Here is a 24,733-nt window from a genome sequence, read left to right as displayed (position 1 = left end):
TGTAATAACCTGGCAACCCCTTGAGGGGTCATGCCCCACCCCCCAGTTTGAGAACCCCTGAAGGTAATTATAGGTCTGTGAGGCTGACATTGGTTCCAGGGAAAATAATACAACTTCTGAAATGGGACTCAATTAATAGAGAATTAAATGAGTATAATTTAATGAATGCCAAACAACATGGGTTTATGGAAAATGGATCCTGTCAAATTAACTTGATGTCCCTCTTTGGTGAGATTACAAATTTTGTTGACAAATAATGTTCAACTTGGTTATGGATTAAAAAGTGGCTACCTGACAGGTGTAGCCTTTGATAAATTTAGGGTGCAAATTGAACAGGTCACTAATAACAGGTTCCTTACTCAGGGAGCGACCTAAGATTATTATCAAGTGAGACTGGTGAATCACACAAATAGGAACAGGAAGACTTTGTTTAAATTTATTTAAAATCCAAATAAATCAAAGCATAAGTATAATTATACGAAAACATATATATGTAAGCAGAGCCAGAATGAGCTCTACCCTGACATCTGGTGCTGAGCTGTGGAAAAGGACTTTAGGGGCTGCTCTTTTTTGCACGGGAGGTGGTTACGGGCAGGGGTCCCAGGAGGGGGCAGTCAGGGGACAAGGAGCAGCGGGGTTGGATGGGTCGGGTCAGGGGGGAGGTCAGGGGGCAGGAAGTGGGAGGGGGCAGATAGGGGGCTGGGGCAGGGACCAGGCTGTTTGGGGAGGCACAGCCTTCCCTACCCAGCCCTCCACACAGTTTCACAACCCGATGTAGTCCTCGGGCCAAAAAGTTTGCCCACCCCTGGGCTAGATGATCACAATGGTCCTTTCTGGCCTTACAATCTCTGAGTCTCTGTGTTGTGGGTCAGCCATCAACCCACATGATCAATGGAAATTTGCTCCACTTTTGCCTCCTAGGACACCAATGTCTATAAGCAGTGAGGTTCTGGGAAGAAGCTGCCTGTCACATTTCCTACCTCCTCTCCCTGAAAACAAGAGGTGGCAAGGAAAAGGGATTTATTGCAGAGTGACTGGCCCCTTTAAGGGGAAATGGGCCCAGCCCCAACCTTGACGCTTTCCATGTGGGGAGAATGACAGTGGGTCACATGACACAATCTGGCCTTAGTTAGCCTAGCAGTTTGGGCAGAAAGGGTCAGTGGCAGATGGCTACAGAAGTTGCAGAAAGCAAGAAGGCTCCTACAGGAGACCCTGAGGCTGCAGGGGAGAAAACGTCTCCAGGTAGGTATGGCTGGGAGTGGCCTGCCAAGGCAGAGAAGAGGCCAGGCTCCAGGAAAAGCTCTGGTAAGGATTAAGACCAAGTTTGTTTAAGGACAGTGTGAAGCCCAGGAGGGCACAGGAGACTGTTTCTGTTTGTGTTGAACTTGCACTCCCAGTGGGGAAACACCAGGGAGTGCTCCCATGAGAGAGAAGAACTGTGAGTTGAGCTCAGGAGGTGTGACGAAATGGGACTGTTCTTAATGTTTCCTCTGAATATTGTGGAGGTGCCTCAATTTCCCTTATGCAGTTCTTAAGTATCTAGGTGGTGGGATAAGGATGTATGATCATTGCAGAGCCCTAGAGGGCAGGTGTGTGAAGGGGTCTGGACACAGAGAATGGCCAACACCCTGTTTCCTGGCACCTGGCCCTTCCCCCCTGCAAGGTGAGAGCTAAAGGGTTGGAGAACAAAGGAATCAGGTGACCTACTGGCCTGGGAAAGGGACAAAGCCCAGAGGAGGAGGGGCTGGAGAGAGTTTCAGTTTGGGGCTGGCTGGGGACCTGGAGTGAAGTGCAGATGTGGTTGTCTGGCTCACTGCCCCCCAAAATGGACCCAGCTGAGGGGTCCTGTTCTCTGCACCTACAAGCTCTGGTTTAGACCATGTTCCTGTCCTCTAATAAACCTTCTGTTTTACTGGCTGGCTGAGAGTCACGTCTGACTGCAAAGTTGGGGTGCAGGACCCTCTGGCTTCCCCAGGACCCCGCCTGGGTGGACTTGCTGTGGGAAGCGCATGGAGGGGCAGAGAATGCTGACTGCTCCGAGGTCAGACTCAGGAAGGTGGAAGTTGTGTGAGCTGAGTGTCCTGAAAACAGTCTGCTCACAGAAAGGAGACTTCCCCAGAGTCCTGCCTGGCTTCATAGGGAGCAGTTCCAGAGCATCACCTGGGGACTCCATGACAGGAGGGATGGAAAACCTTTAATTCATGTGTGACAGTGCTGCCCGTGGGAGCCAGCTGAGATGACTCAAATAGGGTGAACTGCAAACAAAACAGGGCAGACAAACCCCAAACGCTGGTAGATATTCCAATACTTAGATTTGCCAAGCCAGCACAAAACAACTTCTGTATTATCTCACTGGTTACTCAGAAGTCCAAACAATGCAGTTCCCTTAAGTACCCAGCTTCAGGCCTCCATCCAGGCACACCTGTCCAATGTGTGATGATAAATTCTGAAAATCTTATTTCATCATATAAAAGAAAAGGTTCTCCTGACCCCAAAGAACCAAGCCCCAGACCCAGGTCAAATAATAACTTAGATCTTACCCCAAATACACGCTTACAGTCAATTCTTATTAACTAAACTAAAATCTATTAAAAAAGAAAAGAGAGAGAGTGATGGTTAAAAGATCAATATCCAGACAGACTTGAATTCAATTCTTGAGGTCTAGATACACAGCAGAGATGATCTTGTAGTTGCCAAAAGTTGGGACAGGGGTAAGAGGCACCTTACGTGATCTGAAGCTGACCGCTCCATAGCTGCGCTCCGCTCCGCCAGCCGCCCCACGAACTCCTTCGCTCAGCTGCGCTCCGCTCCGCCAGCCGCCCCACGAACTCCTTCGCTCAGCTCCACGGCCCACAAGCAGCTCCTGCCATCCACACACTGCGCCGCGTCAAACTGCTTCACCAGCCGTCCCGCAACCTGCTCCACAATATATCTTCAGGCTCCCCCACTACTTAACACAACACTCAGTGATTTCAGCTCTTAGGTGAATTCAGCTTATAATAGGGGAGCCCCAGTGCTGGTGCACTGTCAGCCCAAAGTGAGCTCAGCAGCCTATAACTAGACTTCTAATGAAATCAAAATTAGCTCTGATATTCTACAGTGGAGAGAGGAGGAAGTGCAATTAGCATGTAAGGCCCTCACCAAGGAGCCCATGCTACCAAGTATTAATACTTGTCCCCAGCCTCTCTCCATTCACACAGTTTTGGAACCCATGACCCTTGCCTAGCGAGTGCTACTTAGTTGATGGTGAATCCCTCCATCATAACAAAAGGCCACGTGCAGTTCCAAGCACAGTTCCCATAATCAGGGTAATAACAATTTATTCTTCCTGCCCCAATAACAGAGACACTGGGGATCCCACAGCAGCCAAAGTGACCATTTGGGCAGCTATGGTCTCATTCTAGGCGTGGTGGGTGTGCCTATGCAAATGAGATTGGCCCCTGAAGTTCTTTTCCACAACTTGCCACACCTCACCACCAGATGTCAGGGTGGAGCTCATCCTGACACTGCTTACATCAGCAACCAGACAGTGCCCCTTTCCTCACTGGGGCTGGATCCAGGCAAGCAAGGGAAATGAGGGATGCCTTGTGTGCCCACGTCCTGGCAACGCAGGGATGAGGAGCCTGTAATGCAGTGACGGGGCATGTGTTGGGGAAATGTGATGCAGGAAGGTTTCATACTGTTGCACTAAATCGGTCAGAAGTCTGGGCCCTGCTCTCCTGCCCCCAACAGAATGTGTTGCCCATGTTGCACACAGCTGTACAGGCGATGCAGGTGGTGTGCACAGGGAACATCTGTCCATTCCAGCGCATACAGCTGTTCACTGACCACCCAACCGCAGAGTTTCCAGGGCCTCTTCTGGCTGCAGGACGTGGTGCCCTGCAGAACAGTGCAGCCCCAGAGTGGAAGTTTGTACTCGTGGGGTTGGTGCTGTAGTGGGCTGTGCCCTGGTACTGGAGGTTGTACCCAATGGCCACCAGGTCGATCAACTGCTCCATCAGCAACTGGTCCTGGTCCCAATTGCTCTCTTCATGCTTGAAGAACTGAGCCAGTATTCCTTCCTCCTGCTGGGCGTCCCATTCCTCCTTCGCCTTCCGCTACTCCAGCGGGTCATCAGTGCTGCAGAGCATGTTGCTGAACATCTCATCCCTGACCCTCTTCCTTTTTCCTTCCTGACTAAGAGTCCTGTCCCAAAGAGACTAAGGAGGAGGGTTAGTCCAGCAGAGAGGGGCCGTCCCTAGCCATTTGGGTGCCCAATGTAGCCACCCCTGTGGTGGGGCTGTGTGAAGCCCCAGGCCTCCCCCTCCACCCCCACCAGGGTCTGGAAGGCAGGAGCTGTGGGGGGTCACTTCTGGGGGCCCTACAGGCCCCCAGAGGCCCAGGGGATTAGTGGGGAGCCAGGAGCAGCCTGCTCTGCTTCCCTCACCCCAGCTCCAGCCGTGTCGCTTGGGGGAAGAGGGTTTCGGGAAAGGGATCCTACCCCCCTCTCCCCCCACTCACTGACAGCAGCGGGAAGCAGAGAAGCCCGGTCTCAGCCTGCTCTACTCCGCCAGCTCCCAGCGGCGGTGCTCTGTTTCCCGCCGCTGGTGAGAGCCGGGGGGCAGTCCTTTCCCCAACCGAGGGACATGGCTGGGGCTAGGGAAGCGGAGCAGGCTGGGCTCGTGTTGCTCTGCTTCCTGCCGCTGGTAAGTGGGGGCGGGGGGGTGATCCTTTTGCCGCACTCACCGGCGCAGGGAAGTGGAGCGCCGTGGCTGGGAGCTGGCGGAGTAGAGTGGGCTGGGACCGGGTTGCTCCACTTCCTGCCACTGCTGGTGAGTGTGGGGTCGCTGGGGGAAGAGGCTTGCGGAGAAGAGGTGGAATGGGGGCGGGCGGAGCAGGGGGAAGGGTAAGAGGCAGGTTGGAGGGAGTTGTCTGGGACCCCCCGCACCAGCAACTGCCCTGCCCTTTGTAGTGGGGGCTGGGCCAAGGGATGGGGCTGATCACTGGGGCTGCTCCATATGCAGCATGCAGCTGCCTAGGGGTACCATGAAATTTGGGGCACCAAGTTTCATGGTGCCCTACGCAGCTGCGTATGCCTAGGGGCGGCCCTGGCTTCCAGCTCCCGTAACCATGGCCGGCTCGCTCCGGCCCCTCTTGTTTTGCAGGTGTGTTGGGACACCCTCAGCAGTGCTGCGCAATTCCTGAGGTGGCACCAGCTCGGTGCCCTCCTCCAGCAAAAGGAGCCGTGGCGAAGCTGTGACTGCCGGGTGAGGGAGCCCTCGGGTCATTCACTGCGTAGCCCTTTCTGGCAGGAGTGGGGGAATTGGTGGATAGGGCACCCCCCATTGCCCGGCTCTGTGCCCACACCGAGCCCCAGCCCCAGGACCACACCTGGCCCTGGGTGTAGTCCCACTGCGTGATCCCCCCGGCACAGGAAGGAGGGGCGAAGGCAGGACACTCCACAGACCTGGAACCCGGCCTGTGGGACGGAAAGGCCTTTCATAATCTGGTGCTCCCTTGTTCTGGCTCCTCGGTGGCGCACTACAAGGGGAGAGCAGAAACCTTCCTGTGTCAGACTATGGCCTTTCTGGAGAACCCGCAGGCTCCAATTAGAGAAGTGGCCATCAGGTTCCTAGGTAAGCACAGAGCAGAGGGGTCCCTTTAGCAGGGGGGCTGGATCCGGTCCCAGGCTCTGCTCAATCCCTGCTGGCAGTGAGAAGTAACCACTGGGCTCCTGATTGCTGAATGAAGGCTCAGGGGTGTCAGAAACCTGCAGGAGCAAGCTCAACCCAAACTGCCCTGATTGGCTGATGGGCCCCCTCTAACCCCACTGCTCCCCATGCAGTACCCGTCCCCCCACAACCTGCCATGGGCTCTTGGTAGTGGAACTTCAAGGCGCTATGCTCTCCTTTGGCAACCAGCCCCACAGCCATCCCTGGGGCCTCTCCCTTTCTCTGGGGACTCAGGAGCACGTCCTGGTCAGTGAGGGGTGGGGGAAAGCCCCACTGCTTGGAGGAAAAAGAAAAGGAGGACTTGTGGCACCTTAGAGACTAACCAATTTATTTGAGCATGAGCTTTCGTGAGCTACAGCTCACTTCATCGGATGCATACCGTGGAAACTGCAGTAGACATTATATACACACAGAGACCATGAAACAATACCCCCTCCCACCCCACTGTCCTGCTGGTGATAGCTTATCTAAAGTGATCATCAAGTTGGGCCATTTCCAGCACAAGTCTCTAAGGTGCCACAAGTCCTCCTTTTCTTTTTGCGAAGACAGACTAACACGGCTGTTACTCTGAAACTGCTTGGAGGGTGACAGACGCTTTGAAACCCTCACGGGGGATGTGGGGAGGTGACGAGCTGTTTGTGTGTGTGTGGAGAGCTCACTGCCTGGCAGCTGGACCAGAGGAGCCAGGACAAGCTGGATGCTATCTGCAACGGTGAGTGGTAACCGCTTTGAGCACTGAGCGTTAGGGGGACGAATGGCCCAGAGCCGCGGGCTGGGTTCAATCTCCAACGCCAGCAATATGATCGTGGGCGAGAGCCACAAAGGGATGCAAAATGTAGATCCCCCCCAACCCCGATCAGCTGCCCCCTCACCCTGTCGTGTCTGCTGGTTGGCAAGTACCAAGGATTGCCCCCCCTCACCCCAGAACACAGCCAAGGTGGGGTCCTGCCTCCCCCCTTGCACTCACTAGCCCAGTGCTTGGGGCAGTCACCTCCACATGGGGTGCTTGGGGTCAAGCCACTGCTCCAAATGAGGCCGAGGTGACATCCGGTCATCTACCTCCCTGCTGCATGCCCAGACCCCTGGGCCAGCGCAGGGCAGAGCAGTGTCTCCTCCACATTTGTTGGGGAAAAGGGGGAAGGGGTGACATAGCTCAGGCTCCTCACTCCCAGAGCAGGTTCATAGCTGGGCCTCCCAACTGGAGCTAGAGAATGGCTGAGTTCCCTCCTGGAGGGCAGTAGGGCACCCGAAGTTAGGCGTAGCCTAACAATGCCCAAACCCCCTTTGTGACTCTCCCCCTCTCTGGGCCTAAGTGCCCATCTGTGCATTGAGGGGGAAAGGGGAGGGTAAATGCAGGCAGGGATGAGGTGCTCAGATACTGCAGGGACGGGGCAGTCCTAGAAATAGTGAGTGAATGGGGTTCATTGTGACTTCTTGCCTGTGTCTGGAGGCTCCCCCAGCTATGGAGGGCAGTGGGGATGTTTAGTGAGGGTTGCTGGTTGTTCCCGCGAGTCCCCTGCCTCCAGCCTGCTGCCTCTTTGTCGTGGGCCAAGAGGCACAGTGCTGGCTTGGTCTGCCGGGGCTTTCCAGAGAGCCGTGGCTCTGACCTCCATTTCCTTCAGGACAGGACAGCAAGTCCTCAGTCCGATGCCTGGCTTCGCAGACCATCCTCATCCTGGATACCTTCAAGAACTACCTTCCAGCCCGCTCCAGCCTGTGGACGTTGTTCCACAGGATGACAGTGATGTGCACTAGGGAGAGCCCGGTCATTGGAGCTGCCCAGCTGCCCTAGCTCTGGTTAAAGCCAGCCTCCCTTCTTTGGGGGATTGGAGAACCAGAGCCTTCCTGGAGCAGGGTGGAGCACTTCGTGCCAGACCATGGCTTCTTTCCCATTGGCCGCCTGCCCTCCCCAGCCATGTGAGTAGTTAACCGCTTGATAGCTTTCATCACCATGTACTTTTTGACAGTTTTCCTTGCCCCGTGTAGGGTTTATGTTCCACTCTCCATTCCCATTTCCGGTCGTGTACGATTTTGGTGGTGTCGGACATTTTGAAAACTTATTTTGTATTCTTTTTCTGTGTCTGGCCAGGATAAGATTGTGTGCTTGTGTTTTGACATATTTAGAGGAAAAGTATGAACGAGCAGAAAGAGAGGCTGTAAGGAGTTCGCAGCTCCCTCCCCATCAGTCTAAGTGGGAGACCACTCCACTCGCTACGATACTTCCGGGGTACCTTGGTTCAGGGGAAAATTAGCTCAGTGTTAATGGTTCTGGCCTGCAGTCAGGCCAAGCAATGGTAGGGAGTCTGTTTTCCTGGGGCCCTCAATCAGGGCAGGGCTGCAATCGAGAAGGAGCTCTGGCCTACAGGCAGGCAGAGCAGCAGGAGGTCCACTTGCCTGGCCCTTGATCGGGGCTGGCCAGCAATCAAGTAGGGGGGTTCTGGCCTATAGTCTGGCAGAGCCGTCGCAGACTAGGGGAGGTTAGCTCTCTGGTGGGAGAGTCAACACAACCGTCTGGCGTCCTGATTCAGGCGGGTGCCAGACCAATGCAGGCCTCCTGACAACCAGGTGGGGAGGCTGCCACTCCTGACGGTGGGGTGGCGGGGGTAGGGGAACCCAGGCCCTCCCGCTCCACTGTGTCCCAGCCCAGGACCCTAACAGCGGTGGAGTGGTCTGCCACTGGGGCAGCAGGGAAAATCTGACGGCAACACACTGTCCGGCTTGTAGTCAATAACACGGCTGAACCCTATTCGGCTGCCCTGGGCTCCTTCCTACATGCCCATTCCGTGTGTACATGGGTTCCAGGGTCGTTCGCTTCACTGGGGTAGACGGCTTGTGGCAGCCCCACCAGCTCCTCGGAGTCCCTGGCGTCTGGCAGCTCCGGCAGCCCCTCTGGGTCTCTGTCAGGATAGCGCTCTGTCAGGTCTGGGCTCCTGCAGCGGGGAAGAGACGTCCTGCTCATCTAGCAGCTCTCTCCCATCTGAGCTGGAGGGCCGGCCTTGCACAGTTCCGCTTCCTGTCCTGCCCTTCTGCTTCCAGCAGGGCGGCCATGGGTGTCCTGGTTCTGCCCACCAGGGGGTATTTGTGACTCCCTCCCAGTCTGTCAGGGCAGGAGACCACACCCCTGTACTCTGTATCCTACACGCCCCCCATCTCTCAGCCCCCCTGCCAGGGGTTAGAGGACTCTGAGCTCTGTATCCTACATATTCCCCCAGTCCTCCTGCCTGGCGTTAGGGGGTGCTGCACTCATCTCTCAGCCCCCCTGCCTGGCGTTAGTGCTCTGTACTGTACACAACCCCAGCCCCCAAGCCCGGTGTTAAGGGGTGCTGTGCTCTGCACCGTACACAGCCTCAGCCCCCCTACCCAGCATCAGGGGGTGCTGTGCTCTGTACCCGACATTACCCCATCTCCCAGCCCCGCTGCTCAACTTAGGGGGTGCTGTGCTCCGTACCTTGCACATCTCCAGCTCCCATGCCCAGCATTAGGGGTGCTGTGCTCTGTATCCTACACATCTCCCAGCTTCCTGCCCGTTGTTAGGGGCGCTGTGCTCTGTACCATACACAGCCCCAGACCTCAGCCTGGTGTTAGGCAGTTTCTAGTGTCTGAACTTAGATTCCAGAACATCCAGTATCTGCACATGCTGGGTGCAACACGCTGTGGGTATAGACAGGACCCGACACTGGAACCTATTCTGCGTGGGGACCTGATTCTGTCTGTCTGTCCGGCCACATCCTCTCTAATGAGGCTGAACCTGCCCATCTCCCCAGACTCAGCATAGCACAGGACTTGGGGGGCACCTGCTGGTAAAGGTGGCCTCAATCCCCACTGTACAGGCAGGGGTCATTCAGCTGGCAATAGCCCTTCTCTCGAGCCCCAAGTGCCTCTGTGTCATGGCTGCCTGCAGGAGTTCAGGGCCAGCAACTGCCTGGGGGAGGGAACAGGGCCTGGCTAGGCAGGGGCTCAAACCGGTGAGTGAGTTTGGATCCCCAGCTAGCCGTAGGGGTGCAACACAGGGGGTGATAAACTCCAGCCGGTTCCTCAGAAACCTTGTCCCTGAGGCCTCAGTAGAAATGGGGATGTTCACCTGGCAGCACACAGGTGCGAAGGCCTTGAGAGGGAGGTGGCAGATGTGCCCTTTTGATGCCCGAGCACACGGGGAGAGCAGGGGCGTAGGCCCTGCTCCGTGGTACTGTTGGCAAACGTCTGTGACTCGCGTGCCCTGGGTGCACACGCCCCTACAGTGGAACGTGTACAGGCACAGCACAGCCTGAAGAAGGCCAGCTCCTGTGTTCGGGAAGTCACCGGTTTTTTTACAAGAGCTGGAAACTGACATTGGATGAGCCAGGAACTCCTGATCGGCACTTTGTCCCTCCAGGAGACCGACCCATCTAGCGCAGAGAACGGGGGGACACAAAGGCTGAGCTGAAGCTAGATTCATGCTCTCTAGGAGGCTAGGGCACCCTCATGCTCTAGCTGAAGACGGCCTGGGGGTTCCCAGCATTGCCCTCATGCTATTTCTCTCTGGGAGCCCTCGCCCTGCACCCTGGCCTGTCTGTTCTCAGGAGGCTGCGTGCTGCCAGGTGCACATCCTCAGCGCAGAGTTCCTGGTTTAATGCCAGGGGACGGCGACTGGGAAGGAAACATACTGCCATGCCAAGACTGGGAACGGGCTGGTGATAATGCCCTGGGGTGCCTGGCATGTCAGTACCCTGCTGGGCCAGGAGCCAAGCGCCCCCTGGAGCCATCTGTCAGGCCCTGAGTCCATCCTGTGCTGGGCTCCAGCCAACCACAAGCCAGGAACTGGACCCGTGACTCCCAGAGCAGGTGTATCCATTTCACAGCAGCAGCTCAGTCTGCTCAACACGACTCCAGGGCCAGGAACTCGCTCCTGTCTGACATTGGCAACAGTCTTAGCCTGCTCCAGCCCCGCTCCTAGTCCTACTCCAGCTCTGGTCTCCCTCCAGCCTTGCTCCACTCACGCCCTGGCCTCCTGAGTCCAGCTCCAACCACTAGGCATGACCGCGTCCATCACCTTTGCTGACACCATCCCTTCCATCGGGAATGGCACTGAGGTTGCTGGGGGAAGAGGCATTCTCAGGTTGCCAGGAGCCATTGTTCTATTTACCAGGACAGTCTGATGCCAGGACAGGCCCCCTGAGCTCTGGAGAGGACTAGAGCTGCATTAGGACACCTGAAGTGCAGCTGCTGGAGAGTCAGCAGAGTCACCCAGAGACAGCCACACTTGCCTCCCAGCCCGGGAAGCCCAGAGCATAGACGTCTCTCAGAGCATCATTGCTGGCAGGAGACACTGGGTGAGAAATGGAGCCCCTCCTGCCCAGGAGACCCCGCGTGGGGGGAATTGGGCTGTGTCTGTACAATGTCTAACACCATGGGGCCCTGATCCGGGACTGAGGCCTCTGGGCACTACAGACAAAGGAGAACAGCAGGGCTGGAGGATTTACAGGCTCCATTTTAGGAGGGCTGGTTGGTTTGAGCCAGCAGTGAGTCCCATGTAACACAGAGCTGTGGTAGTGATGGAAGATCTGTTTTGTCTTCCCTACGTCGCACAGGTCACAGCTTAGCCCTGACCAGCTGCAAGGATCTTAGCGGGCCCTGGTATGGTTGTAGCAGCAGACTCAATGTTTCAGAAAAGTGAGATCTGTGCAATCGGCAACATAGTTCCACCTGGGCACCAGCCAGCTCCTGTGCCCCAGATTTCTCACACCTCACACTGAACCAGGGACGAAGGGGGCAGAAGGTTGGAAGAGAAGGTGCCAGCCTGGGACCCACGAGACCTATGGTCATTTCCCAGCTCTGCCACAGATGCTCTGTGTGGCTTTGGGCAAGTCCCTCATTCCCTCTGTGCCGCGGTTTCCTGTCTGTACAGTGGGGTAGCAGCCAGGTCCTACCCCGCAGGGGGCGGTTAGAATAAATGCAATAGAGGTTGGACAGTGCTCAGATGCAAGGGGGAGGAGGATCAGGATGGTGCTTAGGGCAGACCGAAAGCAAAGGGGAGCTACAGAGCCGGTGGTGACAGGGATTTGGTCTTTGACAATCTGCTCAGGGTTCCTGGGCTGTGAGACCCCAGCCAGCCACTGGCATTGCCAGACCTCCCTGATCTATGGTGGTGCTGCTCTCCCTGCTTCTAGAAGTTACTGCCTCCCCAGGGCCGAGACCCGCGCAGCAATCATCTCCTGGGGCTGCTGAGGCACTGAGCAGCTAGCAAGGCCTGAGACTCAGTTGTGCGGGGGGGGGGGGGGGGGGGCTGCTATTAAAGCAGCTCCTGCATAGTTGCAGCGGTGGGAGAGGAAGCAGAGACGGGACCGTTTTACATCCCACGGCCAAGGCACCCAGCAGCTTGGGCAGGTGCAAAGAGCCGCCAGCGTGGGCTAGGAAGTGGGGGCGGGGAGAGTTTGTGAATCCCTGTTCTGCGCTGTAGTGAGAAGGAGGAGCCGAGATGGAACTTATTCTCCCATTTGGGGGTCTGGAGACGCCCTGGCTACCCCGAGCGCTAATCCTGGCTCATTCCCAGGAAGCTGGGAGTGTGAGTGGTGGAGCTGCCATCCCTTCCAGAGGGAATGGCACTGAGGCTGCCGGGGAAGAGGCATTCTCAGGTTGCCAGTAATCATTGTTCTATTTACCAGGACAGTCCCTCTGAGTGCTGGAGGGGGCTAGAGCTGCATTAGGACACCTGTCCTGCAGCTGCTGGAGAGTCAGCAGGAGACATTGGGTGAGGAATGGAGCCCCCAAGGGCAGGGGCCATTCAGGAGACCCAGCGTCGGGGGAATCAGGCCTGGGATTCTCTGCAGCAGCTGCTGCCACACAGACCTTGGAGAGATGAGCTGCGAAACCCCCACAAAGCGCGGCCCCTGGCACAGAGCTCTGTAGCACTGGGACCCCGTACACGTGAGCCGCAATCCAGCAGGGCCTTGGGCCAGCCCCACCCTCTCCCACTGTCCCACTCTGGGAGGCCAGGGCACAGTTCACAATTTAGCACTGACCAGCTGCAAGGATCTGGGCGGGCCCTGGTATGGTTGTAGAAGCATTTTCAATGTTCGGGGAAAGCGAGATCTGTGCAATAAGCAACGTCGTTCCATCTGGGCACCAGCCAGCTCCTGTGCCCCAGAGAGCTCCCACAGCTCACACTGAACCAGGGACGAAGGGGCCAGGAGGTTGGAAGAAAAGGTACGAGCCTGCCTGCAGCTCTCCTGCCTTCTGCTCCTTCCCCTTCATGGTGGTGTCTGAGCAACTTCTGCTGCTCATTAGCCCGTCCCCAGCTCCCCCACCCCGCTGGCCTTCCCGACCTGGGACCTGCCACAACCCCAATATTTATGGGAGAAGGGATCAGGGTAATTTCCCTGGGCAGGAAGACTCTTGAGTGGTTGGATTCAGCCTGTCTGCTGTGCTGTTTGTGAACCAGCAGAAGGAGAGGCGGGAGTGACCCAGGGGAGGCCGTTCAGCCTGCGGGATGGGGTGCTGGCCTGGGAGTCCAGAGACCTAGGTTCTAATCCTGCCTGTACTGCTGACTGACTGGGTGACGTTGAGCACATCCATTCCCTTGTTTCCCCACTGGCTGCCTTGGCTAGTTAGAGTCTGAGCCCTACAGCCCAGGGATTGTCTGCAGCACCTGGTGCAACAGGGCCCTGATCTCAGCTGGCATCTGTAGGCACTGGTGGAACAGAAATAACTGGGCTGGCCCTGATGCTGAACAGGGCAGTCGCCTCTCATCACTCACAAGCAATGCCTTGTCCTGGCTTCTTGCAGGATGCTGAGGAAGTCCCCAAGGGCCTCTCCAAGCCCATCCGAGCCTGGGAGGAGACTAAACTTCCCGCAGGGATGTAAGCGGAAGAGCCCACAGCAGCAGCAGGAGCTGTGTGTGCCTCAGCCCTTCCGTGCTGGTGAGTGGGTGCCTCCTGTAAAAAATGGCAGGGGCCATGGCCCCGCACTGCGGTGGGGCTTGGCCCCTCTGGGGGTTGGGGTTGCAAGACCAGGGTGTCATTGGGGGAGAAGACTCCATAGATCTTGTACTACTCTGGGCTGCCACGGGATGGAGAGACAGCAAAACCCAGGCAGAGGGGTAATGGCCCCTCTTGCTGGCAGCAGCTGCAGCCTCTACAGCTGAGGGGGGCATTAGGGGCGGCAGCAGAAGCATCAGGTGGAGACTGACTGAATTGCCTGCCCCGATCCGTCACTCTGCAGGGTCGGAGGATGTTTTCCACCAGTCGAAGGGGATGCTCGGTGCATGGTGGGTTGTTAAGTCTAGGATTGCAGGGCGCCAGTCAGAGCATGATGCCCCCTGATGTTGTAGCCCCATCTGCTGGCCCCTTTGCAGGGGGGCCATGCATGTTGCAGCACAGGGCGTTGGCGGGGTGATTGATGATGGGAGCCCAGGCCCTGCCCAGATTACACCCGGTGGCTCTGGCTGGCTGTCGATGGCAGGAGAGGCAGTCGGAACAAGCAGAACGGGCAGGCCCTGTGTCCCAATATCCCACGCAGACTGGGCAGCTCTTCCCTCTCCCGCAGTGGGGAGTAGACCGATTCACTGCCAGTTCCTCTGCCCCCTCCAGCAATGGCCTGGAGAGTGGGGACACCACTCATAGCCTGACATCATCCTTCCTTCCAAGTGTGGCTCTCCCCCAATCCCCAGGCTGAGCCTGCATGCTGGGTGGGGAAGCGGGGTGGCCGCTGGGAACCAGGGCTGCGACTGGATCTTTCCTGGGCTGGGCAGCAAAGAGGTGGGGAAGCCAGGGATCGCTGTGCCAGACCCTGTTGTGCATCGGGGCTGTTACCCTACTGAGGCAGGAGTTGCGGGCAAGAATTTCCTCTAAGATCTCTGTCACCCAGCCTGCAGCTTGGCAGCCCCAGGTATTACCACTGCTCTGTCTTTGATCAGATTCACCCTCACCTGCTAATGCCTCCTGCTTTATGGGGCCAGACTCCGAGGAGAAAGAGCCCCTGGACTACGTCGACGGCTTTCTCAAGGGCAATGAACAGGTACCAAGAGCCCTCCTCTGATGTGTCAGCTAGTGCCCTGTCCACATGCACCATCCGCCCTTCTACGGATGATACATGGACTCTAAGGCCTGACGGGACCACTGTAACCTCCTGTATAACACAGGCCAGAGACCTGCCCCCAAATAATTCCTGTTTAAACTAGAGCATCTTAAAAATGTCCCATCTTGAGTTACAAAAGATCACGCACCATGCCCCTTGCTCAGTTGTTCCAATGGTCTATTACTTTCTCTGTTAAAAACGTACATTTCCAGTTTCAATGTGTCTTGCTTCAATTTCCAGCCCCTTGTGGACTTGTGCACACTGGATTTGGCCAGTCCCCAGTGTGATGGTTTAAGGTGCCACCTGATGTACTGGGATACCACTGAGCCCACCTCTTCTGTCAGCCTGGGCCCCCTTTACCTTGTCTTGCTGGGCTAGGCTCACAAGCTTCTTCCAGCCGTGCACACAGGCAGGGCCACGCCCAGCTGCAGAAAGACACAGACACTGAGCTCAGCTGTGGGAAGACTCAGCTGAAGGGGCTTGTCCCAGTATTGTGCTGCCCACCTCCTCTGGAGTACAGACCCAAAGGTTTTATGAAATTCACCCCCTCCCTCGATGTGGAGAGAGGTACGAACAACTCTTCGCCCTTCCCCATCGGTTACTAATTGCACTAACTGGGTTGGGGTATAAAGAAGAAATAAGATTATTAACTTCAAGAGGTAGATTTGAAGTGGTTATAAGAGATAGCAAAGAGACCAAAGCAGATTACCTTAGTCAATAAACCACGCAAACGAAGCTTTACACACTAGATAGGATATACATTTGCAGATTCTCCCCCTGAGTGATGAAAAGGTTGGCACATACTTAAGGCACAAGCTGTCTTGGCTTTGCAGCTTGGATTTCCTAGGTTTTCTTACACAGGCTAGGAATCTCTCTCCAGCCTGGAACCATCACTTCTCATAGTTCAATCTTCGTCCCTCAGGTGTTTCCAGATATCTTATTGCAGGGAGTGTGAGGTTCCTCCCGCTCCACAGATGTCATTGTTCTCCTTTTATCTCCTCTTCCCAACTGCTGGAAAACTCTTTTGCTGTGACCTGGGTCCAACAGGTCCCATTGTGTCGTGTTATCTCGGAGAGGTTTCTATTGGGGTAACCCTGGTGCTTGTGTGCATTTCCTCAATAAGCCAGTGTTTGGCTTTTTTACTGTTGTACCTGAAAGGCTGTTTTGAACCTCACAATGTGTTTCAGGAACGCATACATAGCTGAAGTTCATAACTTCACATACAACAATAGCACATACAATCCAATGAGACATTAATGTCTAGCAGATCAAGACTTTTAGAATGCTACATCACAAAACATACCTTGTACCAAACATATCCTAATTACATGACAGTAGCGAATATTGGGGTGTCAGGGTATCATACCTAGATGTTCCTCCCACACTACCATGCCCCCGTAAGACTCTCTGACTGCTTAGCCCCCATGTTGCAGTTCCTCTTTGGACACCTGCCCTGAGATCTGCTCCCTCTCTGGTCTGGTTTCACACAGCGCTGCCCTGCCCTCCCCAGATAGTCACTCCTGTTGCCAGATGAATGGCCTCCTGGCATTCGGCATATTAAAGCCTGAGCAGCGCTAGGAGGGAGGCTTTCTGACATCTCTCCCACTGGAAGCTCCTTTCCACGCTAACCTTCGTGTTTGTGTCTAATCTCTGTGGGGCATAGGACGAGACCAAGACACTTAAGTTCTTGGATTGCGTCAGCACCTTCAGCAGAGCCGTCCTCACTAGGAGCCCAGAGAGAAACCTGGCTGCTTTTCTCAGCAAAGCCCTCCTTGTGGAGAAGATAAAGGTGAGTAGAACACACACTAGAGCTGTGTTACTTGGCGGGTTTAGTGATTGTCCTGGAGATCTCTGCAGATTTGTCTAACTTCAACTGCCAATCATTGGATCGTCTGTTAGACTGACGAGCCCATTATCAAGTATTTGCTCCCCATGTAGGTACTTACAGACTGTCATCAAGTCACCCTGTAACCTTCTCTTCATTAAGCTGAACTGATTGAGCTCCTTGAGTCTCTCACTATAAGGGCTGTTTCCCAGTCCTTCAATCACTCTTGTGGCTCTTCTCTGATCCCTCTCCAATTTATCAACATTCTCCTTCAGTTGTGGGCACCAGACCTGGACACAGGATCCCAGCAGCAGATGCACCAGTGCCAAACACAGAGGGAAAATAACCTGTCTAACAACTGGAGATTGCCCTGTTTATACATCCCAGGATGACATTAGCCCTTTTGGCCTCAGCGTCGCACTGGGCGCTCATGTGCAGCTGATTACCATGACTGCCAAGTCTTTTCCAGAGTCACCACTTCCCAGTTTAGAGCCTCCCATGCTGTGAGTGTAGCCTGCATTCCTTATTCCTAAACATAGAACTGTATCGAAACATGTATTGTTCCCTTGCACCCAGCTTTCCAAGTCACCAGGTCGCTCTGTATACGCCAGTTTCCCTGCACAGAGCCCCAACACTGCGCAGCCAGTGCCCACTAGGGAACTAGCAACAAATCTGCTCCATAGATTTGGAAAGTTTTGCTCTCCAGCGCTGCAAAAAGCTTTCCAGAGCTTACCTCCCTTCCCTGAACGTGGGACAGCGTGGGCTGGTGAGTGGTCCAGTGGGCTGGGGCTCGGTTCTCCAGTGAGACCTTGGGCAAGTCACTTCCCCCTCTATGCCTCAGTTTCCCTCCCATGCCTTGTCTCGTCCAGTTAGCTTGTGAGTTCTCTGGGGCAAGGACTGGCTCTCACTCTGTGTGTGTGCAGCACCTGGCACAAGGGGGCCTGATCTCAGGTGGAGTCCCTGGGGGCTAATGCTGATGGAGCCTTTGCAGTGCACTGGTGCATGACGCTGGGGCACTGACCACAGGCCCTGCACTGCGCTCCCCGGCTGGAGCCCTGCACGCCATCGAGTCCACAGTAGGACGACCTGGCTGTCGAGCCAACGTGTTGCAGGCTCTGCACTTTGCTCCCCAGTCGGAGCCTGGCAGGAGCTCAGAGCCTGGCTGGCATTTCCTCACGTTGTCTCTCCAGGAGCTAATTGATCACGAGTCCGTCGACACCGTGACCGGCGTGGTGCGTTAGCAAGTGATGCTCGCCATCATGGAGCTGAGGTACCCGGCCTGCCCTCCCAGCCCCAGCCAGTGCTGTGTGCAGCCAGACAGGCCAGCCTCTTGGCATGGCCAGTTCTCCAGGGTGTTCTCCCCTCTGCTCCTCCCCCATCTTCTGATTCCCCTGGGCACGTGGCACCGGGTCATGGGGCTGGTGCATGGGCGCTGGCAGAAGTGGGTTGGTGGTGGAGGATCCTTCGGTGCCTGGCGACCTCTCCAAGTGGCCTTATGAAGATGTGGGGGAGGGAGTGAGGGGGTTCGGACCGGTCCCCTCTGGGACCCCACAGGCGATGGCTCTGTGGGGAGAGGGGCAGTTGGGTGCCGCTGAAGCGGAGCAACTGGAATCGCCGCCAGCTGCGTCACACCGGCAGCTCAGCGACTCCCTGTGGCTGAGAGGCTGGGCAGGCTGAGCCCTGGCACGTGACACTGTCTGTGCCATGGGGGGCTCTCTCTCGGTGCCACTGGCATCCTGCTCTGAGCTTCCCAGAAGCCTGCCCTTCAGGCATCCGGAGGGTGGCGGATGCTGCGGGCTGGAGCTCGGCTCTCGCAGTTGGCTCAATAGGTTCCCCAGGAATGGGAAGGGCAGGCGGGGCAGGTGCTGGAGTGGCTCTCCCCACTGGACATGGGCTTCCTGAGGTCAGGGCAGGCAACAGCATTGGCCGTGATCCCATCTCTGCCGGGGTGGACAGGGGTGGTGGTGATTTGCGTCAGCAGTGGGCCTAGCTGTTCCTCACTGGCTGCCGCCTGCCTTGACAGGCGTGGCTGTGTCCTGCAGGGGGCAGCTCGAGTAGTCACCTGGCACCTCATGGCATGTGCTGGGGCCATGCTCTGGCAGTGGGGGTGAAGGGGTTAATGCCGTCTGGGCAGTCCCCACCTTCCTGCCTCCCTGTGCCCTGTCCACCGTGCTGAGAGTAATGGGCAGAGGCAGATCTTGGATCCCTGCCTGGATTCTGCCCTACTGAGGCCTGATGCAGCATCTCTCTGCTGGCCCGGACTGTGCAGCTGCAGTCCAGATGGCTGTGGAGGGAGGGTCTCTTGCCCCCAGCGGGGCAGGATTGGCAGACTCCTTTGCACTGTGGCCGCTGGGTTCAGAGGCGCTTTTGTGCCAATAGATTCTAGTCTCCCGTCCATGCCGTTTGCGGGATGTTGTTTTACGGCAAAGCACAGTGATCTCCACCTCAGCCTGCTGGTATGAGAAAAGACAGTACCGGCTCCCTCCACCGCCCCCTGGCCTATTCTCATCCTCCATCCCCCAGCTAGAGCCCCTGCAGGTGTTTCCATGTCCTGGGACCCTGCGGCCAACATTCACGCATCAGTCTCGCCACAGCCCTCCAATCCGCACGTGTCTCTTCTCTTAGCAATGTGAAGCCACCACTGTGGGGAATGGAACAATCCAACCTGCTCGCCACCTGCTTCTCCAGCATCTTCTCCCTGCCTCCAGCACAGACCATCCAGGGCATGGAGGCTGCTCTGAACACCAAGGTAAGCCCCAAACTGGCTGTGAAGAGCCACCCCAAACCGAGTGGGAATTCTGCCAGTCGCTCGTGTACCTGCCCCCTGGGTTACCTGGCACTGGCATAAGAGTGTAATGATCACAGCTTCTTGGCAGGACTTCAGCTCAGGAACTGCGGCAGCAAAGCACAGGCCCCACGGCCGCAGAAAAAGGAGTAACTCCCTCATGGGGTAGCACTAGTAGGCATTTATCCTTCACATGCACCGGCAATTAGTGGGGAACAGACACTCCCTTCACAAGCACATTCATCCCCAGTGCATGGCTGGGGGCACAGGCCTGAGATCGGCTGCTTCAGACCCACACAGGCCAGGGGAACTGAAGCTTGGCTGGAAATCTTCCCTCCCCGTCCAAATGCGGAGTCCTTTTGGACTCTTCCAGTGGGTTAGACTGTGTGCAGTGGCCTTCCTGGGGACAGCAAAGGCAGGTGGGGTCCTGTTGCCAGGAGGAGTTTGCAGTAGGTCCCCTGCAGGTACAAGTGAGGGGATGAGCTGGAATACCAGGGGCTGCTGTGACCTGGGGCATGTCACACGCCAGGGCATTGGTTCCTCGCCTGGCTGGGTAACACCACTTGCTCTGGTTTCTCCTCTGCTCTGCACGCAGACTCTGAAAGCCATGGATGAGATGCTGAAGGCCTTGGTGTGCGAGGATCAGAAGTCCAACCTTGTGGTGCTGCAGAACATCTTGGAGGTCTGGAGGCGTGGGGGCAGGAAGGGGACTAGACCTGTAGCTGGGGTGGGGCTTGGGAACCAAGGCTCCATTTAATCCCAAGCATGGGACACCCCCGTGCCTTCTGTTCCTCAGAGTACGTTCTATACAAAGGTTCTTGGGCTGGAGAACCAAGTGCCCCTGCTATATCTGGGAGACGGGATCTGCCGTGATCTGCACTGAGCCCGCATCTGACCCTGGCATTCATGCCCTGCCCTTGGCTGGGTGCAGGGCCTTGCCTCCAGAGCCCATCAACACGACAGCTGAGCTGCCTGGGGGCAGGGTGGGGTTGCAGAGTGATGGCAAATCTCTTGCAGCCCTTCTCAGCAATCACACTGGGATCCCTGGGCTGTGGGCCCGGAGCATCACTCATGGGCCCACCCACCTGGCCAGAGCCCAGAACTAGATTTCCCCCAACGTTCTAGTTCTGGGGCCACAGGAAGTAGATTCTGTGGGTGGTTTGTGGTCCAAAAAGAGGGAAATGTTCTTGGCAGAGACTTGGTCTCCTCCATTCTGGAACCTGGGAAGAGGGAATCACAGAAGGCCCAGGCTGGAAGGGATCGCAAGAGGTCATTTACTCCACCCCCTGCACTGAGGTAGGGCCAAGCATTCCTAGACCATCTCTGAGGAGTGTTTATCCAGCCTGTTTTTTAAAACCTCCATGATGAGGAGTCCACCATTTTCCCCCACTGATTTACTTGGGGATTGGTCCTGTTTTGAACCGGGCGTTGGACTACATGACTTCCTGAGGTCCCTTTCGATGCTGAGATTCTATGATTCCCTAGGTCACCTGTTCCAGTGCTCAGCCACCCATAGAGTTTTTCCTAATATCTAACCTAAATCTCCCTTGCTGCAGATTAAGCCCATTACTTTTTGTCCTACCTTCAGGGGACATGGAGAACAATTGGTCACCATCCTCTGTGTAACAGCCCTTAACGTATTTGAAGACTGCTACAGGTGCCCCCTCTGTCCTCTCAAGAGGAAACATGCCCAATTCGTTCAACCTTTCTTCAGAGGTCATGTTTTCTAAACCACTGATCATTTTTGCTGCTCTCCTCCGAACTGGCTCCAGTTTGTTCACATCTTTCTTAAAGCGTGGTGCCCAGAATTGGACACAGTGCTCCAAGCTAATACACCTCAGAATGACATTTCCCTTTTTCACAACAGCATCACACTGTTGATTGCTATTCAGTGTAAGACCCATGATAACCCCCGGATCCTTTTCTGCAATAGTGGCACCTAGCCGGTTATCCCGCACTTTGTTTCTATGCATTTGATTTTTCCTTCCCACGTGCGTTATGTCACATTTGTTTTGACTGAAGTTCATCTTGTTGACTTCAGACCAACTCTCCAATTTAGCAAGCTTATTTTGAATTCTAACCTGTCCTCCAAAGTGCTTGCAACCCCTCCCAGCTTGGTGTCATCCACAAACTTTAAAAACATACTCTCCTCTCCGTTAACCAAGTTGTTAATGAAAATATTGACTAGTACTGGATCTGGCACACCCCTGGGGGAGCCCACTTGAGACACCCTCCCAGTTTGCAAGTGAGTCAGTGATAACTCCTCTTTGAGTACGGTCTTTCAATAAGTTGTGCGCCCACCTTATAGTAATCTCATCTGAATCATATTGGCTTAGTTTGCTTATGAGAATGTCTGGTGGAACTGTGTCAAAAGCCTTACTGAACTTCACATCCATCATCATATACTGCCTCCCTGCATCCACTAGGCAAGTAACCCTGTCAAAGAAGGAAATTAGATTTGTTTGGTATGGTTTGTTCTGTACAAATCCTGGGTGGCTATTCCTTATCACCCTATTATCTCCTCTAGGTTCTTACAAACTGTTTAATACTTTGTTCAGTATCTTTCTGGGTACCAAAGTTAGGCTGACTGGTCTCTAATTCCTTGGGGCCTCCTTTCTGAAGATATTCCCCTTTCTGAAGATAGGTTCTGGGTCTGCCCTTTTCCAGTCCTCTGGGACCACAGCCCTCCTAAAGGTTCAGACATTACTTAGCCTAGCTACATCGAGGGTGAATATCAGGAGGCTCTGCCAACTTAAATACATCTAACTGACCTAAATTGTCTTTTACCTGTTCTCTCCCTAGTCTGGCCTGTATTCCTCCCCCCTTGTTGTTAATATTGTGTTAAGCATCTTGTCGCCATTTACCTTTTTAGCGAAAACTGAAGCAAAAAAGGCATTAAACACCTTGGCTTTGTCTGTGTCATCCATTATTTGCTCTCCTTCCCTGCTGAGTAGTGGCCCCACACTTTCCTTTGTCTTTCTCTTGCTCCTAATGCATTTATAGAGCTGCTTCTGATTGCCTTTTATGTCCCTTGCCAGATAGAACTCATTTTTGCCTTAGCCTTTTTGATTTTCACCCTATGTGCTTGTGCTATTTTTTGGTACGTCTCTTTAGCAATTTGTCCCAATTTGTTTCTCTCAGTTCCTGTTCCCCAGGACCACGTCCAAGGAGGTGCATGGGCAGCTGAGGGCAGTGGTAAGGATCAGCTGGCTGATCATACTCATCGCTGGGCACCACAAATTCAAGGTGAGCAGCCTTTGACCCTGGCCGCCTCCTAACTGCATTGAGCAGCCTCATTGTGCAGCGCTTCCTGGCAGGGAGAAGGCGGGTCTAGAATAGTGACTCAGGAAGATCCTCGGTAGGAGTCCAGTCTCGGTAGGAGTCCAGTCTAACGAGCACTGATGTCGACGGGTCTGTCCTCTGACTCCAGTGTGCTTTGGGTTGAGTCCCATAATTCTATCTCCAAGGACTCTCTCCGCTGTTCCCCTAGGACCAAAGTCTGCTCCACAGGGTCAGTGCATTTACACAGGATGGCCCTGAGAGCACCCTCTGAAATCAGGTGTCTGTTCACCCCCTTTGTCAGTTGTCCCCAAGATACTTTGGCATCAGCTCCTGCCAGGCTGCCAGATGAATGCCCCCTGCTCTGGGTGCTCAGGGCCATTTCGCTGCTGCAGCTGCTCCATCCCCTCTGTGGCAGGGCCTCCCCTCTGGCAGCTGGAAGGGGGCGCTTGGATGACGTGCCCCCAGAGGCTGGGGCAGCGGAACAGAAGGAGGGAGGTGGGAGAGGACAGAGTGAAAGGGATGGGAGGAGCCAAAGGAGCCAGAGCAATGAGGAGTGGATGTGGGGAGGCTGTGCAGACAGCAAGAGAGGAGCACAAGGGGCTTGGTGCAATGTGGGGAAGAGCAGGGAGCCAGCGCAGAGGCTGCAGGAGGGGTAAGGGAAGGTCTGGAAGGAAGGGGAGACGAGAGGAGAAGGCTGCAGGAGAGAGCCAGCAGGCTGGGCACAGTGCAGAAAGTGGGGGCTTTGGGGAGCTTCAGGATGGAGTGAGAGAGGCGGGATGCAGAGCAGCGGAGTCCAAGGTGACCCCAAGCTCCTGGGCCTGAGGTCAGTGGAGGGAGGGGGATGGCAGAAGGGGCTGGGATGAGGAGCTTGCCCTTGAGATGGAGACTGGATGTTAGTTCATTTGTTACCAGGGTTCTCACTTGGGGGCAATGTTTGCTGACTTTGCTACCCAGATTTCCCATCCCTACTGAGCTTTCCTCAGCCCCTGGTGTTAAGCCCCATGGCTCCTCCTGCTCTCATTGTCCCCGGTCTCTCTACGCTGGGCTCTGCCTCCCCTGGTTCTAACCCATCGCTAGTACAATGGCAGGGGGACACACTGCACCGGTCCTACAGGAACAAGTGACTCCCTTTGCTCCCTCTCTCCGTCAGGGAGTGGAGGAGTTCAGAGTCCTGGGCCAGCTGGTGGGGTGTCCCACTCTGTGCTGTGCTGAGCAGGAGCAGGAGATCTTGCGATGAGTTGTGGTTGGACTTCACCACCTCTACTCCTTCATGCTGTGGCAAAAATGTAAGAGCACTGGAGACCCTTGTCCTTTCTAAATACACTGACATGGGGTTTCCAAAGAGAGAAAACATATTAAAAGAACACTTCCACCTTTACTGCATCCTTTTAAACAGTCTCCATCTAGTAATGAGCCTACACCATTGCTAGGATTTCTTTTGTTCCTAATACACTTAAAAAAAACCCCCTCCTTATTATCCTTAGTTCTGCAAGCCATGGAGTTTCCCCTAATGTCTTTAGCTTCCCTTGTCCATATTTTACTCTTCATAACTTACATAAGAATGGACCTACTGAGTCAGACCAATGGTTCATCTAGCCCAGTATTGTGTCTTCTGATAGTGGCCAGTGTGCCTCATGCTCCAGAGGGAAAGAACTGAACAGGGAAATTTTGAATGATCCACCCCCTGTCATCCAGTCCCAGCTTCTGTTAGTTGGAGGTTTAGGGACATGCAGAGTATGGGGTTGCAGGCCCTGATCATTTTGGCGATATAAAACGTGATAGCTGTAAATTGTAAAAAAAAAAAAAAAAAATCTATTGAAAAGAGCTTTGTGACTATCTGTGTTTCTGTTCGAAGGTCTCAGTGGCCCTTAAGTGAGCTAAAAGTTTTAAAGGAGCATCTTGGTTTGTTTTCAAGGAGCTGTATGTCTGTTAATAAAAAAAATAGTTTGTGAGAACCTAGCTCTTATGTCTTTGTGTAAAAGATACCCATTTACAGCAAAAAACTGAAATGTAGTTGTATAATCATGTAATGCAATCATGTAATGAAATGTAGTTGTAGAATTATGTGGGGGGGGAACC

General features: G+C 54.9%; 1 protein-coding gene across 5 annotated transcripts in view; it reads left to right on the top strand.

The window, feature by feature from the left end:
- Window positions 1-24,733, top strand: part of LOC140898919 (uncharacterized) — a 77,651-nt gene that overhangs the window by 42,905 nt on the left and 10,013 nt on the right. For all 5 annotated transcript variants that reach the window (XR_012155145.2, XM_078849023.1, XM_073313516.2 and 2 more), the window contains 9 exons: window positions 5,145-5,246; window positions 6,257-6,423; window positions 7,334-7,628; window positions 13,473-13,606; window positions 14,602-14,702; window positions 16,426-16,551; window positions 19,213-19,336; window positions 19,968-20,054; window positions 22,514-22,618. Coding sequence is in view for 4 of the 5 variants with exons in the window: in XM_078849023.1 (XP_078705149.1) it covers window positions 7,627-7,628; window positions 13,473-13,606; window positions 14,602-14,702; window positions 16,426-16,551; window positions 19,213-19,336; window positions 19,968-19,987 (507 nt within the window). In the remaining variant the exon portion in view is untranslated. The remainder of the gene's footprint in view (window positions 1-5,144; window positions 5,247-6,256; window positions 6,424-7,333; window positions 7,629-13,472; window positions 13,607-14,601; window positions 14,703-16,425; window positions 16,552-19,212; window positions 19,337-19,967; window positions 20,055-22,513; window positions 22,619-24,733) is intronic.

The sequence above is a fragment of the Lepidochelys kempii genome, chromosome 1, assembly GCF_965140285.1.
Source record: "Lepidochelys kempii isolate rLepKem1 chromosome 1, rLepKem1.hap1, whole genome shotgun sequence".
Lineage (NCBI taxonomy): Eukaryota > Metazoa > Chordata > Testudines > Cheloniidae > Lepidochelys > Lepidochelys kempii.
This window is presented reverse-complemented; position numbering and strand designations above follow the sequence as displayed.